The sequence below is a fragment of the Citrus sinensis genome, chromosome 9, assembly GCF_022201045.2.
Source record: "Citrus sinensis cultivar Valencia sweet orange chromosome 9, DVS_A1.0, whole genome shotgun sequence".
Taxonomy (NCBI): domain Eukaryota; kingdom Viridiplantae; phylum Streptophyta; class Magnoliopsida; order Sapindales; family Rutaceae; genus Citrus; species Citrus sinensis.
In genome coordinates, this window is record NC_068564.1 from 33,747,766 (window position 1) to 33,765,938 (window position 18,173).

At 36.4% G+C, this 18,173-nt stretch overlaps 2 protein-coding genes across 5 annotated transcripts; both read right to left on the bottom strand.

The window, feature by feature from the left end:
* Positions 1-58: 58 nt before the first annotated feature.
* LOC102622245 (DNA replication licensing factor MCM5) lies at positions 59-5,673 on the bottom strand. Its single transcript, XM_006473898.4, has 18 exons — positions 5,289-5,673; positions 4,860-4,988; positions 4,580-4,759; positions 4,405-4,503; positions 4,169-4,305; positions 3,979-4,084; positions 3,680-3,814; positions 3,528-3,605; positions 3,208-3,312; positions 2,991-3,082; positions 2,771-2,903; positions 2,587-2,682; positions 2,216-2,307; positions 2,028-2,118; positions 1,460-1,569; positions 1,073-1,202; positions 878-979; positions 59-436 (listed from the first exon to the last, which is right to left on the bottom strand). Exons 1-18 carry the CDS (start codon positions 5,568-5,570, stop codon positions 353-355), a joined length of 2,181 nt encoding a protein of 726 aa, XP_006473961.2. The 5' UTR covers positions 5,571-5,673; the 3' UTR covers positions 59-352.
* Positions 5,674-6,454: 781 nt separating this feature from the next.
* On the bottom strand, positions 6,455-18,059 carry LOC102621372 (dicer-like protein 4). Of its 4 annotated transcripts, none has more exons than XM_006473894.4 (25): positions 17,585-18,059; positions 16,716-16,893; positions 16,434-16,544; positions 15,879-16,019; positions 15,701-15,773; positions 15,458-15,522; positions 14,624-14,767; positions 14,409-14,540; positions 14,042-14,177; positions 13,710-13,806; positions 13,316-13,508; positions 12,537-12,697; positions 12,241-12,447; positions 11,858-12,123; positions 11,506-11,780; positions 11,010-11,434; positions 10,695-10,795; positions 10,255-10,460; positions 9,674-9,883; positions 8,653-9,111; positions 8,237-8,509; positions 7,821-8,153; positions 7,186-7,513; positions 6,997-7,111; positions 6,455-6,880 (listed from the first exon to the last, which is right to left on the bottom strand). In XM_006473894.4, the coding sequence occupies exons 1-25, from the start codon at positions 17,764-17,766 to the stop codon at positions 6,733-6,735; spliced, it is 4,959 nt and encodes a 1,652-aa protein (XP_006473957.2). In that variant the 5' UTR covers positions 17,767-18,059; the 3' UTR covers positions 6,455-6,732. The 4 variants fall into 4 exon arrangements, with proteins under 4 accessions (XP_006473957.2, XP_006473958.2, XP_006473959.2 ...); XM_006473895.4 differs by having other exon boundaries at positions 14,409-14,537; positions 17,585-18,058; XM_006473896.4 differs by lacking the exon at positions 15,879-16,019.
* Positions 18,060-18,173: the final 114 nt, after the last annotated feature.

Below are 18,173 nucleotides of genomic sequence, written 5' to 3' on the forward strand. Positions count from 1 at the left end.
GGTCCTGTGGTTTTAAGAATTGCGGGTAGTAAAGTACAATTGCCGTCCGCAAGCTTCATATACAAAACAAAATGAACCAACTGAAATTGAAATTTTTGGCACAAAAATAATCTTCTGCCTTTCAAGTATTATACTACTACTACTACTACTACTACTAATGCTCCTTTCGTTTCAGCGGGAGAAAAAAAAAGAAAATAAAAAAAAGGGGTGGTACTACTACAACAGTACTACTACTGCTGGCTATGGTACGCTGATTACAACTAGAGCTTTTTAATTGCCATAAAAATGGGAGTCACAATTTTTTGATTCATTTGAGCTGCCCCCGTGATTTTGCCGACAAACAAGTAGTGGATTACACTTTCCTCAATATAACACGTCTTTCTCGTTTGTATTCAACTTCATCTCTCTGATGCATAATAATAAGCGCTCTTCTAATCTGCAATATTTAGCAAAGCAAATATCAGCGAAACCATAAACTATACAAAACTATTATATAATAAGAGTCCAGAGATATAAGCAAGTACATCAAACATGGTTGCTTTCACCTGAAACTATAAAAAAATTCGCACTAAAACTTAACAATTCAGTCTTGATTCATTACCCAACAAATATTTATCTTGAGTTGCAGTTTTAGTGCCACTTGTGTTAATGAAATCACTCAACATTATTCATCTGTAATTTTTTTTTTGGAATGAAAGTGCATGAAAATTCATTTTAAATCCAGGCTTTCAAAAGTTTTTATTTTTTATTTATTTAGAAAAGGTCCTGCCTGTAGGCCTTTAGCATTATATAGTTATGGGTACAACTTAAAAATCATAATCTGCCTATACTCCAATGAAAATATTCAATGGCGTGACTTTTTAAAACAAATACTTACAATTGATTCATTCATCCCCATTCTAGTGAGATCATCAATCAACCTTCTCTCCGATATTTGGTTCCCAATGGGTATTCTCCTCTTTATCTGGGTTTCTGCTTGCTGTTTAATGGGACAAATACATGAGTAAAGATTAGCGTGTGTGGGATCTTGGGAAAGGCAAAAGGAATCAGAACCATGCTACCCAAGTCAAACCTTTATCTCATGGGCCATCTCGGCAGTAAGATTCACTTGCTGGTTTATACCAGACCGCGCTGCATCCATGGTGGAAACAGTAAAAAGTCTTACGGCTTCATTAACTTCATTCTCAGTGGCAACATGGGACCTATTATCATGGTTCATGAAAGGGCGGTACGTTAAATGTAGAGTTACTAAACGCAAAACAGAACACACACAGTGTGTGTGTGTTCTAGTTATAGGTTCTCACTATTCTTGAATGTGGTCTGAACAATTTATTATCAACTGAAAATTATGCAAATTAAGCAACCAGTTCAAATTTTATACAAAACACAACATATCAAAATCCATTCTCAACAATGACATAGATCATTTCATAATCTCAGGCTTAAAAATAGTACTTACAGTTTCATTTTTGCAAGTGCCTCGCTTAACCTTACTATGGCTTCCAGCTGTCTTACAGTAATGGGTATAGGAGCAGCCTCTCCAGTTTCATTTGCCTGCCGCCTCATGTCCTACAAGAGCACATGACGATAAGCTAGTATTAATGAGTAGATAAGGAAATATCACTATACATTATCGAAACATTGTAATTAAATAATTTGCAGAGAAATTCTTCATGTTATTGCAATCAAATCATTTTTAACGATCATCAAACCACCAACCCAGGTTCCTACTGGAAATGCAATAATTTATGGTAATTCTTGAGTCTCCCAGAACATATGCATGAAAGAATGTAGGGAGATGGCAGGGTAGTGTGAAGGATAAAAAGTTTGGAACTTCTGCTTCTGTATCCAAAGTACAGTAAGAATAAGAATAATATCTGATTACAAAACACATTCTTTTCCCAAAAGCTCCCAGAACATTTTCAAGGACTGATGTGCTTAAACTGGTTCGTACCTTTCAGCTAACACTCCAAATATATAGCTACTTATTTGAGAGATGAGTAATAATTGCGATTAAGGATACCCACCTTCCGAATTTGGACATACTGATCTCGAAGCTTAGCTGAGGCAGACTCTGACAGACGGGGGTGACATTCAAGTCTACAATATTGTATATACCTGTCCACGTTGTGACTCAAAACAGTTTAGCATTTCATCAATATTGACAAAGGAGCATCGTACAGAATGTATGGCCAAGTTTTCTGAAGATATATACCTCTTCAGCCAATTCTCCTCTTTAGAAACTTTGCTGTCAGCAGAGACTGCATCTGCAGATGCATGAATTTTTATGATGTGGCTAGCAATAAGCTGCAAAAGGAAAATTTTAACTTTATCAACTAAATTAAGGACACGTGACGGCCATAGTAGTATACAGTAATGAAGTAGGCTTCTGATAGAAGTACAGAAAAATTGCTTTTTGGTTTCAAAAAGTTGGAGCAATACAAATAGTTTAATATTCCATCAATTATCCATCACTATGTATGCCTTCAAATGCAAATGAAGCAAAATAAAAGCATTGTGATTGCTAGAAGGGCAAAATCAAAATCTTGATCTGAAAACCTTTTCTGAGCAAAAACTTTTTATTACCTTATCCTGATTGTACATCCTGATATCCTTGACTATGAAGATTAAATCAAATCTTGACAGAATTGTTGTCTGCAAATCAATATTATCCTGTGCAGACTGGAATGAGGAATACTTTGTTAGTTGCTTAGCCAGAAATCAGGGGACATAAGACATGGCCCCAGTTAAAATGTAACATAGTATAGACCTTGAGATCATCATAACGTCCTGAGGGTGGGTTAGCAGCAGCAAGCACTGAGGTTCTTGAATTGAGAACAGTTGTTATTCCAGCTTTAGCAATGGATATTGTCTGCTGCTCCATTGCTTCATGAATAGCAACCCTAAGTAATAAAAAATGCGAAGACTTAAGGCCTGTAACTAAGAGATAAATGATCTAGCAATCGACTTCTGAAGCCAATTTTAGTTACCTATCCTCTGGTCTCATTTTGTCAAACTCATCAATACAGACAACACCTCCATCTGCCAAAACCATGGCTCCTCCTTCAAGATAAAATTCACGCTGAATCGGGATTGATAGATTAGTGTCAGAAACATTCTAAATTTCATTATTTTATTGAACATATTTCGCAATAGCAAGGAAAACAATATTATTTGTTCTGAAACACAATAAGATCAAGAACTCACAGAGCTTCCATCTCGAATCACTGAAGCTGTAAGACCCGCAGCTGATGAGCCTTTCCCAGAAGTATAAACTGCAATAGGCGCTGTCTTCTCGACAAACTTAAGAAACTTTTAAAGGTACTTATACAATCAGTTCTCTTCCAAGGAATTGAAAGAAGGAGCATGAACTACCCTAAATTAAGATTAAGCAAGCTAGACAAAATGACTTGCATGCAAGCCCAGAAACTTTCGACAGGAGCAGGAACACGGAGCTCAAACTAAGCAACATTATGACTTTGAAGCAACTCTCACATCACAAACTGAGCAAGAAATGTAAAAATAACCTGAGATTTAGCAGTAGATGGGTCCCCCAGAAGTAACACATTGACATCACCTCGTAACTTCACTCCATCTGGCAAATTCTGCATAATGAAATTTGGTTATGGTATCAATAAATAAACTAGATGATACCAAAACAATAAAGTTCTAGATATACCTTCCTGGAACCTCCAAACAGAAGGCAAGCAACAGCTTTTTTAACGTCATCATGACCAAAAATGGAAGGAGCAATCTTTGAGCATACAGTTTTGTATGCATCTGGTTGTGATGCAAATTTTTTGAATTTTTCTATCTGCAAAAATGCCATTGTATAAGATACTGCCTAATGGCAAAATGGAATCTCCAAAAGGTGCCATCTTATCCTTAATGTGCTCTATGTCATAATCCTACCATACACGGTACACAATAGCAAAGAGGTGCAGCCATGCAAAGATGATACACCTTTAAACAACATACCTCTTCCTGAGTGAATGCAGCAGCACCTCGTGAGCTAGCCTCATTGGTTTCTTCCAAACCCACAACCCGAATATAAGGCTGTCTAACGGCAACTGCTCCTTTATGACTAAAAACAATCAGACAAAATGATTAGTAATGGCATACTGGTAGAGGTGTTAAACTTCATCTGTCACAGTGTAATGATACTTACGAGGCTGGTGAATTTGCAGATTGAAAAATACTATAAATTCCCATTATTGTCAATCGTGTTCCAGGTACAATTGTCTGAACAAGATGGCGATCAACCGAGAGAAGCATGTTTCTAGGAAGCTCCCCGGTGGGCACATCCTTAGAAACCCAAAGAAACAGACATCCATCAAGAAAAGGAAAAAAAAATCAAAATATTCTATTTGCAGTACTCATCATCCATTAAGTGAAGATCATTACCTCCGGATTCTCCTGCAGCTTGAGAGTTTGCTGATCAACATATTGACTCTTATCAGGAACAATAATCCAAGGATCAATGGGGCAGGGTTCTTCTCCAGCCTACAAAAGGAACCATCACTCTTTATTAATCAAGATTCCACAAAACATGAATTAAAACAAAAGGTAAGATACTCACCTGAGGTATATGGCCACATGATCGAGGGACAATTGCCCCACCAAGGCCTGGACGACAGGGAACATCCAAAGTACTTTTACAATTCTTGCATGATAGATGTACATAAGTTGCCTTTGCCTTAACCCTGGAAGCAGCTATTGTAATCCCAGATATCTTCACCAGTTTTGAAATAAATTGAGCCTGATCATCAATTTTTTTTCTTTTTAAGTAACATAATAAAACATCATGTCCTCCATTCTTTAGTCAATCAAGCATAGAAAAGGAATCCAAACCCACTAACCCCAATTGACCGCATTGACATAGAATCTTCCTTTGAAGTTAGCAAAATCTGCACCTCCTCAGTCTTTGGTTCCTCGTTGTCCACCTTCATCTTCAAACTCGCCAAAACCTCTGCCGCCGCTGTCTCAAACTTAAAAAAGAAAGGGGAAAAAAGAAAAATAAAACACAAGTTTAATCACCCAATATTCCAACAATTACAAAATACATAACAAAATATTCAAATTTGGTGCGTTCACTCTTCCCGGATCATATTAAAAAAGAAAAATTTTCGCACAAATTTAATTAGTACAACTAATTTTGAATTAGGCTGTTTTTTTTTTAATTAGAAATTTGAATCGATCTGACTAACATAATTGTTTTTTTTCTTTATATTACCAAAATAATATATCAAAATGTGAAATGAGAGGAAAAGTGAAAATCAATGGATTACCAAAGGGAGGAAATCGGCAGGGGAAGAGCGGAGGAGGGAGGGAAGATCGGCATCGAAGGCGAGGAGGTCTTCCAGGTGAACCAAAAGAAACTTAGGGTTTTCGATGAGGCTTTCTCTGTAAGGAAACACGTTTTTATCTCTCTCGAAGTTTCTAATAAACTCCTTGAACTTGATCAGGGTCGTGTGGCGGCGGTGATTTGCATCCGCCGTCGCCCCCACCGCATCATCGGGAAACTGCGCCTGGTCGCTGTAATACACTGCGCCTTCGTCCCAACCCGACATTGTTTTAGCCGGCTTCCTTTCTCTGTCTTTCGTTCTTTATTTCAATCTCTGCACGAACAGCGATCGCTCTTCTCTTTCTCTTTCTCTCTCCTTCAAAAATGGCGCGCGCATGCAGTGTCAACTTGTTTTTGGCGGGAATTATTTGGCGGGAGGATGACGGTGACGTGGCTTGAGGCATGTGGGCTTTGGGTCCAATATGCAATTTCCATTAACATTCGTTAAACAAATTTGATAAATTGATAAATTTATCCAATAAACAATTTCCGTAGTTGCTTGTGCAACAAAGTAACAAAAGAATTACCGTACTGTAACTCTTGATCTTGAACATCAAACTCTATTCAAAGTGGTGCAAACTGTAAGTGTATGGTGAATGAACATCAAAAGATGAGCCAACCCTCCAAAAATTTGTCCACAAAAACACCATTCATTGCATGGAACAAATATGAAACATTCTCATCATTATATCTAAAAACAAGTGGCAGAGTCGATACTTAGGTAACGTTTGTTTTTTTTGTTTAAAATCTAAATGGATCTGAATTTTTCTAAAGTCTAAATGGTCTGATTACGAAAATCTAAATAACATGTTTATTTTTTTTTAAATATCTGAATATAAGTGACATCTTGTTTGTTTTTACAATAAAAAACATCTTAAACTTGATTATTTAACATTTATGTCCTTATAAATTAAATAAAAAAATTAAATTTTATAATTTAAAAAATAAATTATTTTACAAAGATATTTTCAGAATATAATATTTACTTATTATTCAGACTTTTTTCTATTCAGATATAAATATCTGAAAATCAGACATAAATATCTGAAAATTAGACATAAATTTCAAAAAACAAACAAACATATTTAAAAAAAAGTATGACTTCAGACATTAACAAACAGCCTCTTATATTAAGCAGTCAACTTCGGATATAACGTTCCGTGCATATGGTTGGTTAGGTGCCCCCAGTAGGCTCTATTTATACCTTGGATTCAATAGATGTAACATGACAGCTAGTAGCTACCGGCTTTACATATACTCGACAAAAGCCAACGACTTCCCTGGAGTAAGAAACTATAGCAACTTTCATCTATAGCTATATCAATACAATCACAATAATACATCTATAAGTCCTATGCTGGTAAACAGTTATATGCAGGCTGATTCTTCTAGTACAAGTAACCTTCACGTTCCAAACACCAGAGCATCCCTTCTGCTGCATGTTCAGCTGCACCTTTCTTTTTTGCCTGAGGTTCCCCAATGCACTCTATAATTTTTTCAGGGGCTTCTATTTCCACTATAACTCTGAAAGTGAACCTGCAAAAGATTTGAGTTTTGGAATTTGGTTCAAGTTTTAGTTCTGATCAAATAGTTCTTCTAATTAAAATGAATGGCCTTTTTTTTTTTTTTCTGGCCACAGATAATGGACTTACAATTTCAAATGGCTGAGACCTTCCTCTTTACAACAATCAAAAGTCGGAGGTTTCCAACAATTAGCAGCACAAAGTTCATACAAGCGTGATCTTGCTGATCTATTCTGCAACCCGCCTGAAAAATCTTTCGAGTCAGAAAGTGTGATAATTGCTGCATAGTTACCTAGAATTTGATTTTACCACGCATACCTGTGGTCAGACTTGGAGACCCAATGTCACAACTAGAACCTGCAATGATCTCACTTGGCTGTACTCTTACATCTTTAGAGGGGAATGATGAGCGTATATTGAGTGGTGTAATGCTTGGAGAAGAACTAGCCACCACACTATCAGAATACATGGTAGAGTTATAATTACCGCCTTGAGGTTCACTGATCTTCAACTTTTCAAACACATTGTCATCTGCAGCAACTACATTTATAGGTGTTTCATCATATCCAATCAGTCTGGCTTCCGACTTGGGGCTGGACTTCAAAATACTCTCCAGTGATTTAGTCTTCGGCACATAGCCTGCAGCCTGCAAATACAAAGTCAATGAGCTTCAAAAAATAATACATGAGAAAACAGGATTGTTATGTGGCACAATGTGTTAGCAAAGAAAGTCAATGGCTAATAAAAAAGATACAAATGTGTGTCTCGCAGCCTGACTGGTTAAGCTAACAGGCATAAACAACCATTGCTGGAGTCAAAATACTGAAATACAGGCATATTATCAAACTGCAATGTTGATGATTTTACTTTGGCAGGAAGCACACAAATATGCTGCAATATCACGGCGTGAAACAGAATATAATAAAAGATCAATATCAGCATATAATTTTTACCTTCAACTTCGAGAATAATTGTTGCGAAGCAATCCTAATAGCTTCTTTTCTGCTCAGGTTTGTTGCACAAGCAGATATAAAAACATCTTTATCTTTCACAGCTACTTTCGCTTCAGCTAAAAATTTTCCACCCTTCTTTAAGCTAGGAAACTGCAAATCCAAGTCATAAGAGTTGCAAAGTTCCAGTAGCTCCCTAATTGGATTAAGCTGCAAGTTTGAAAATTTCAAGATTGGATCCAAAAAGGATAACATTATTTTCCACACAGTATTCAAATTAAACCCCGAATCAAGCAGGATGGCTCCCAAAGAAGACTCTACCAAGTCACCAAGAACCTGGATCAATAGATGAACTGAATTTAGAACCAATTATAAATGTGAAACAGAAAGGAAAACTACGGCAAAATTTTACATTCAACCTTTGGACATCTTGGCCCTTCTTTCACTTCCCTTGTTGATGAAGGTGTTATCATATAGTCCACATAATTGTTTATAGTCTCAGATAGGACATTGGAATCAAAGATAAGAAATTTGTAGAAGGATTGATCAACTGCAACATTGGCAAAGGCTTGATTATTCACTAACATTGACCTCAAATCTGTCAACTGACCAGGCTTTAACTTTGGATAGACTGAATATAGATATGAAGTGATCAAGTAATCCAGCACAGCATCTCCTAGGAATTCCAATCTCTGGCAAAGACCATTAAAATATCAAATGCATCAATCAACAGCCGCTGGCAAGAAAATTAAATTTAAGTTGAGAAAGCATTCAAGGCAAATTCTTGAAAGGGAGAAGTGAAAAAAAAAAAAAATATATATATATATATATATACCTGATAGCAGCCTCCAAGCCTGTTGAAAGACGGATGCACAAAAGCCTGCAAGAGCAAACCTCTATGGAGAAATTGATGCCCTAACAAAATTTCAAGGGTGGCCATATCCAAGGAAGCACTCAGTGGCAAGAAGCTCTTGCTCGATATGCATATATTAGTAACTTGTGAAGCTTCAAATTCCACTTGTATGCCAATCCATTTAAGAAATGCAGTAGCAGCTTTGAAGCCACTATCATCAATAAATGCTCCGACAAGGGCTTCAACCACATCAGCTATAGTTTTCTTATGTAACCAGTGGTGACCTTTACTACATCTGACTTCAGCATTTAGGTCATCTGGAGCACGACCATCATATTGAGAATGAATAGTTCTTTCTGTTTCCTTGCTACATATTCTAGGGCAACGACGGCCCAAAGCAAAGAATTGGCAGGGATCAAATGGTTGATCACGTATGTAAACCTGAAATAGAACCTTACATCAATTACACATAATTCAAAACAAAATTGCATACGGGATACCGAGTATTAGTTCCTAGTCGAAGTGTTCAATTCAATGCTGAATAACTATAGAATTCTAGCACATTCTCCAATAAAAATATTCAAACTCCATCATGTCTCCTACATGCATGGTTGAGTTCAATCAACAGGTTTGTTATCTGGATGCAAACATAGGCTGACTTGGCTTTTTATTATGATCCAAACATAGAGATAAGAGTACATTGTCCCATAATCATATTTTAACTCATAACACAATTCAGAGTTACAGGCACGTCCAACACCAATTATCAGGACCTGGGTACTTTATCATGTGCTTTGGTGTCAAAGGTACCCTCAGAAGCATGTTCCATCTAAAAGTATTGTTAAGATAGCCATAGCAATTAAGAAAATTAATGTAGAATAATTATGTTGTATCAAGTTAAAAGTTGGAAAAAGAACATGCTACACTATTGCATCAAAGTTAGAAAACTGTAGATAAAACCACAATTACTAGATAAAGATCAAATCCTACAATTTAATTCTACCTGTAAATTGTTCCTAGCTGCTAGCTTGAGCAAATTGGAATTGTTTACAGCATTTGAGCGCCTTCGAGTGAGCTCTCCCTCATCAACAGTATCGTGCAAAAGAAAAAGGTGTCGCCCAACAGCATATTTGAGGAATGCATCACCAAGTATTTCAAGCCTTTCAAGGGAAAAGCGCTCCTGGCACTTCTCTGTGGTGAGTGCCTTCAGAAGCTAAAATGCAGCCACATTCATTAGTTTCAGACAAGGTTGATCTCTACATTTTATTTTTTTCAGGAAAAAAGAGCATGGTGCAGAGGTGGAAGGGTGGCGGCGTTGGTGGTGTGTGAAGGGGGTTTACAAGTTCACATTTAATATATATATATATACATTTTATTTTTTTGGGAAAAAAGAGCGTGGTGCGGAGGTGGAAGGGTGGTGGTGTATGAAGGGGGTGTATAAGTTGACATTTAATATATATATATATATATATATGTATGTATGTATGTATGTACGTACGTACGTATGTATGTGTGTATATATATTTTCAGAGGCTCAATGAAGCCAATACTGGAGAGGCAAAAAATATTGTAATGAGGGCTTACCATCTCAGCACTAACTTCAGCTCCCTCAGGGAAAGAGGCAGATAGTAAGTGCTTCAGTTCTATGGCCACAAGCAAGTTTTCCAGTCGGTGCATGATTGACGGCAACAAAGATAGTGAACTCCCAATATCTTTAGAGAAGCCGATTATCTTTAATTGACAAAGCTCAGGAGGCAAATCGTCAAAGTACTCATCTAGTTCATGTGATTCTGTTCAACAGTATCGTTAGGGAAACACTCTGTGAATAATTCAGATAGTTTACTTTCTCACTGTGAGTGATGATTGCATGATGTATGAACAGCACTGATTAACCACCTCAAACATCCTATTTGGTTTGAGGTCAAATTGTCTAGCAGACATTGCAATTTCAATCCAACATAATATACCAATGAAATGAAAGGAAAAGAAAAGCTAAAGCAAATCAAATGGGAGGAAATAAATACCTGAGTCCTCCAGCTTTCTGTTATGTAGCAAGTTGCGTAAGCGAAAAAGCGGTTTTGCACGCAAAAGAGGTTGTTTAGGATGTTTAAGGTGAATGCCATAACTGTTTTGCAACATTGAATAAAAAAATATTCAATAAATAATAATTATTTATGGAAAGAATTTTAGTGAAATACAGAAGCTTTCAAGAAGAAATAATAATGATTACAATTATTACAGTCAATTGCAATGATTCTTTATCATTAATACTACTCAGTTTCTTATCAATAAAGGGAAAAAAATGTTACAGTCAAGAAGTAAATAGTAGAAAGGCTTACCTGCTAATTAAGTGATCCACATGGCTTAAAGAATCCGAATCTTTATATGGGCTGTAGCCATTCTTTTCAAAAACAATGTTTGTAACAAAGTAAAACCACTTCTTGTGTGTGGCATACACTAAGCTATTCTCAACATCACTTTCACTGCTCCAACCATTATGAAGTTGCAATGGCCCATGAGAAGGCAAACTTTTTCTGTCTACAGAACCTCCTGGAGTCCCGAAAACTGGAGATGATAAACATCTTCTGATGATCTTCCAGTCTACGGAATTTTTGTGAAAAATGACTGGAAGCAACAAGTAGAAAGTTGAGGAGCTAGATTCACAATAATCATCTTTTCCTAAGGGAACAAATTCAGAATTGAATTCTGATCTGTCAAGGATGACTTTTAAGAACATTTCTTGGAATTGTTGAGCCTGCATAATCTGAATAGATATAAACAATCAACACCTGATAAAAGTTCAGAGTCAAATTTTATTTAAAAAATTATTGTTACCTCATCTTTTGTAAATTCCGCAACTCCTGATGGGACAAGCTTTGTCATCACAGATCTACCACGAGCAAGGTGAAGATCAACTTTTAGATGCTCAGCCTCTCCGGGGAGAAGTGACTTGACAAAAAGACCAAACTCTCTATAGATCCTATCCGCAGGATCAGGAATAAATTGCATAAAGTAAAAATTAAGACGGACAGGGTACTGTGACTTGGTCCATGATTGTCTAAGTACAGCAGGAACTAGCATCTCATGTAGTTCTCCTCGTGAACCCTCACCTGCCAATAAACAAATTCAAAATGATTGATGCAAAAAGGCCAAAGGGTATCTATATAGTGAGCTTTTTTGTCTTGACCTTCATAGCTGTCAGAATCAGAAGAGAACAGCATTGGTTCATCCTCAGTTGCATTGTCTTCTTGTGGCAGAAGATAGTCATTTAAGGCACCCAGTTTATGCAAGTCTTCAATTGCTTTCAGGCAAGCATCTTTCTTAGCTGCTTCCATTGAAGATTGTGGTGTACCAACAATTTGATGTATTGGAGCATTAGCAGGCAAAATTATGTGACAGATAGTTCCCCCTAAATCATCAAAATAATAAAATTTTGGCTTGGGGTTAAAAAACCTGCAAAATTAGATCAACACATCTCAACAAAATTTATGCAAATTGAAAAAATCCAACATAGCTGTAAAAAAGATTTTGATGCAAAGATGGCAATCAAATGCGAAAATAGGCGCATACTCATCATGCGGAAGTTTTGAACAATAACGGTGGAGTAAAGAGACGCCATATCCAGCACTAATGCAAGCACCAGATGAATCAACTTTATATATTCTTTCCTCTGAACAAGTAAAAGCATCACTAGATGTTCTGTCCATGATTTCCCTGTTCATTCTATCCTCTTCTTTGCTAAAATTTTTTATAAGATCCAGCTCCCTCTGGTTGCCACTGCGATATGAAGATGAAATTCTGGTTGAAAGAATGTAAAAGGAAATGGATGACTGAACTTACATGAATCATGTGCTCTAAGAGATTACCTGTCCACTAGAAATGCATATTCAGATTGAGGCATTCGAGCACGACCTCTGGACTGTATAAAGCTAGCAACAGTTTCCGGAAGATCAAACCGTATAACAAGACAACATGTCTGAATATCAAGTCCTTCTTCACCAACTTTTGTAGCAACCAGAAGATTCAACTGCCCAATCAGCAAACTATTTGTATTAATAACTGAATATGTGTTTTTATTTAATAATCATTACCTTCTCAATATGTCTTTTAAACTACATTAGATTACTCACAAAGATACCGTACAGAGCCCCAAGACAGACTATACAAAATAGTACAGATCATAGAATGTAATGATTCTCCAACATAAACATAGAAATTGGTTCAATCCAAATATTTGTCTTCTTCATTACATGACGTTTAATTACAAATAAATTAATTCAAAGCTGTAGATAATATGGTGGTTCTATCATCTATTTTATAGAAGGACCACATGGATATCAAAATACCATCAAACAAGTTTGAAATACAGTCCTTTTGGCCAACAGCTCAAAAGGGCACATGTATAAAATAGGCAAGTACGTCAAGTCCAAACTTGGTGTGCCATAGACTACCACTTATTCATGCATTCAATACATACTTCTATAAATACTTCTAGATTTCTGACACATTTCAGCCATAAATTTTGTCACAAGGATCCCGTATAATATTCAGCCAACAAAAGAAAAGAAGAATTACAGCTCAAAGACTTCAACATCCCGTAATTAGAAGACCCATGCTAAGACCTTGTAATAATGTGAAGCATTACCTCTCCAGAGCGGAACTTCTCAAGGATGCTTTTCATGGCATTCCGTGACATACTCTTCAGTCCAGCATTTACTCCAACTAGGAAATGACACCTCCAAGAAGCCAGAAACTTAAGGTTCTGTAGTATATAAGACAAGGCTCTTGCTGTAACTATCCTATTTACAAAAACTATACACTTCATATGTTGTTGCAACCTGAAAAAAAAGATTAAAAACAAAGTGTTTCGTCATAAGAAATGTCTGAGCTATATAGAAAGATCATTTGACATATATTCCCTTCACAGCAGACATGATTTGGTACAGGTTGAGCATTTAGTGACAAATCTATTGTTGCTGAACCCCCAAGAGGCATGATATAAAATATAATAAAGGTGCTTTAAGCACTGAAGTACCAACCTGAAGGTGGAAAGAATTCCAATGAGACGCAAAAGCTTTTTTGAGAAAAATGGCTCCTTTAAGACTTCTATACAAGACAGATCAGAAGCAATGCCATCTACATGAATAGCAAAAGTTACTTAACTAATTACACCATGAAAGCTCCTCGAATATCATACGCTTTTGAACATCCAATAAAGTTATTGGGAACATGTATATATAGACACTCAGTTGATAGTTGTGATCTACACAGGCTTTAAAGCGAGCATAAAATTAAGAATTATACGGATGGAGCTATCAGGTAGAAGACAGTTGAAGCTTAAATAAAAAAATTTGAAAACAAATAATAGTACCTCTTCTGCAAATAGCAGCAAAGACCTCAGAAGCCTGGGATGCAAATCTACATAAAGAGTCATCAATGGTATTTCCTTCTGCTTCTATTAACTCATTCCTCATCGTCTCGTCGCCACTCAAAAGAATGTAACTAGCCTTCAAAATGAGGAAAGAAAATGGTTACATTAAAGAGCATGCTTTCAACCTCCAACAGAAGAACGAGCAGTTATGTGACAAATCTTGTAACTTTGCTTACTGTTGTCAAAATAATATATTTCGAAACTACGAGGCAATGTTCATTACAACGAGTATTTGTTTGCTCAAAATGAACAAGAGAAAACCCAAAATAATTATAACATATCTAATTTGGTGCCACAAAATGCTTACATGCAGAGCTCCACAGACTCCAAGATTTTCCAAACAAAATTTCATACTATCATGCAATCGGTTGAGCTGCTTCGTTGTGTTGCGAAGACTTTGATGATCATGCAGCTTCCTACTAAGTGCTGATATGTACTGCTTTTATAACAAAGCAATATAAACAGGAATAAGTTTGTTTCCACACAAAGTGTATAACAAAATCACTGGCTGTAAGAATATACCTCACGTTTTATCTCTGCAAGTTGCTCACTACAAGTCACATAGGAGCTAGAAGTGTCGTTTATAACAGGACCATAATGATATACTCTAACTACAGGAGATGACACAAAACTTTCCAGATCTTCCGCATCTTCAACTGAATAGACCTACAAGAAGAGAATAAAGCATTCAGTGATCAGAAACAGATTCTTAAACAGCCATACTAGTATAACCATATGAACAGCTACAACAGAAACTGAACTATGTTGCACCGAAGATAGAAAGAAATTATGGATCCAAACTCAAAACTTCACTGTGAACATGCCTCATCTGAAAAGATTATCATATGAAGATAAAATTTATTTACATTACTTCAATTCCATGAAGAATATGGGAAGCAAAGCAATCATCAAGATCTTTTGGGGAAACCTAAAAGGCTCTTACATCAATCTAGTTCACTAGGGTAACAATCTTCATGAGCATTTCAAAAGTTATAGAGCCACTCATTCAAACTTTCAGATACGGCATTTTACATTGCTATCCAAGCAACATGTGAATCTAACATAGGTGGAAACTCACTCTTTCTTTCACACAGTTCGTTAATGAGTAAACGATAAATCTTTTGCATGCATCTCACCCACTAAGAAGCCAGTAGAGTGAGAGAATATAACCACATATATATATATTATAAAGTTTAGATCTCAAAGTGCAGTTCATGTATGTCTACAATTGAACTTGACTACACTGAGTTTAAAAACATTATTTTTAAAAATAATTACTTAAAAGAGGAAAAGGAAAAAGTATAAGTATTTCAAAAACCAGCTTTACATCTCAGATTGAATAACTCTGTAACTCACCTTAGCATCAAGTAAATTTTCAAGACTGTTAATGCTTTTTGGTAAATTTGCTTGAGTTGATGCACCTGAAAGAGTAGAATATTGCAATAAGTATCTGATCCAAACCCACTCTACGTCTCTCAAAGTTCCATCTAATAGTTGACTGAAAAGTAGAAATTCAAGTTCTTGACTGATCAGGAATTAACAAGAAATACACCAAATATACGGAAGAGTTATAGTCCTTGCAAAATGGAGCTGCATTACCTTTCCCCACGACAGGAGATGCAGTCATGCCAAATATACGAGGAACTTTCATAATATCAGGTTTATAGAAATCCTACACAGATCAAGATAATGGTCAAGAGATTAAAGTACACCAACTGCAGAGAAGTGCCCGTAAATTTGTGCATATGAAAGTAAAGCATAGCTATGAGACCATTACTTTCATGATTTTTGCATAAGGATGATTGCTCTTGACTTGAGCATGATGACACTCATCGAAGATCAAAAGAGCAATTAGCTCCATCTTGATAAACCGGTGATATAAACAATAAAGTAGTATTTGAGGGATCATAACAAGAACCTGCGGGAACCAGTCAGCATAAACTAAAATTAGTCAAGGACAATGCAGCTGTGAGCCTGTGATGGAAAACCAACGCTGTGAGCCTGTGATGGAGAACCAACACTGTGAGGCTCTAAAAGAAGAAGTTAACTGCAGCTTTTCTTACTAAAGAATTGCAGGGAAAAATGATGTCTGGATTTAACAAAACCTTGCAAATTGGGATGTATTTCATCTGGTGAACTTAATGGGAAAGACTCTCTAACAGATCAAACATTATTGCATATCAATGTTTGAAGTTCAAACATGTATAAGAATAATAAAAGGTCGAGCAGCTAGTTTATGTGAGAATAAGATGACCTACAAAAGACCGACGAATTCAAGGACCAGTAAAGCAAAAGGGACATAAATATTTACCCCACTAGATAACATTATTACCTCATATTGGTCGAGTTCTTTTTCCCAGTCACAATGGCTCTTCAAGCGCTTTGAACCCCCACAGAAAGTCCTGACCTTGAAGCCAATAGATTCTTCTATAACCTTGGCTTGCTACAATCAACAACAGAATTCAACATTTTTTAACCTATGGTAACATAAATACTAAGATAGATATCCAATAGTGTTTTACTCTTCAGCTTAAATTTTTTGTTATGTTCAGCATCTAAACGTTACACAAAATTGAATGAGGAAGTACAAAGTATATAAGAGGAAGATGCTCACCTGTTGGACAAGAGCAACAGTTGGAGCAAGAAAGATACATATGCTCTTCTGGGGTTTACGTATCAAGTGTGCGAGCTCATATATGAGAAGCACAGCAATATGTGTCTTGCCACATCCTGTTCCCAAATATACAATTATGTTCTCTTCCATTGCTTTCTTGCATAGCTCCAATTGATACCTGAGAAGAAAGAGGAAAAAGAAAACAAAACAGAAGTAAGCCACATTCACCCCAAAGCTCATAAGAAAATAACTCCTAAAGAAAATTCATGTTTTAAATAAAGAAGAAAGATGAAAAACTATTAAGCCTGCTTTCCTTGTGTTTTCCCCAATTTTCTTCCCAAATAAGCAAAAGATGACCAAAGAACAGAAGCAGACCAAACTGACATAAATCTAGCAAAAGCAACAAATTGATTTCTGATAATCTCTAAAATCAAAACAACATTGTCAAAAAAATTTTTTAAAAAATCCATTTTTTCTTTGTTTTCCTCCACTTCCCTCACCAACCAAACAGAATCTAATCAAAATAACAAGAAGAGAATAAACCCACTGAGCAACAGTAGTAAAGCAACTCCTTGATCCCGCATAATCTCCATAAAACAACACGACTTCATTTTTTTCTTATGTTTCCCTCCACTTTTCTCACAAGCCAAACAAAAACTAATCAGAACAACAAAGAAGAACAAACCCACCGAAGAAAGTAGTAAAAGCATCTACTTGGTCCCAAATAATGTAAAAAGTGCAGAACATTGTCAAGAAAATAATAATAACCACTTGTATTTTCCTCGACTTTTCTGAGCAACCAAACAAAAACTAACCAAAAACAACAAAAACAGAACCAGCCCACGGAATAAAACCACAAAATGGCATACTTTCTAGCAATCTGTTTCGGATCTTTGTCAGTCTTTTGAGCTCCTACGCTTGATTCTGCCCCAAAACCAACCCCTGAAACTGCCACAGAACACTCCTCTACCACTGCTGAAGTAGCAGCGCAGATTTTGGTGCCACCACCGGAGGGTTGACTCCCCTCCACCGTTGACTCACCGTCCGGCATGGCCAGGCATACGTTAATATAAATATCCCCTCTCTCGGCCTCTGTCTTTAGTTCAGTCTTGTTGGAAACTGGTCATTGCGTTTTCCAGAACACTGCCCAGAAATGTGAAGACAGTGATTACAATTTGTTTTGCCTTTGGTTCGGTGTTGTAAGAATCTAATCAAGTGAAGATTATGGACATTGGAAAGGAATTTGATGCAAAAAATGCTAAAGTTAACTTGGTGGTGAAGAATTTGCAGGGTGTGGGTCCCTCCGTTCAGAGATTTCCTTGTCTTAATGCCTAGTCTGACTCTGTCAGCCAAATTTTTGTATTTAATTTAGTCAAGCAGTCTCTCAACGTAAGTCAATTGTTTTTTTTTTATTTAAATAAATTTATTTAATTAACTATTGCCACTTAAATCTCTCTC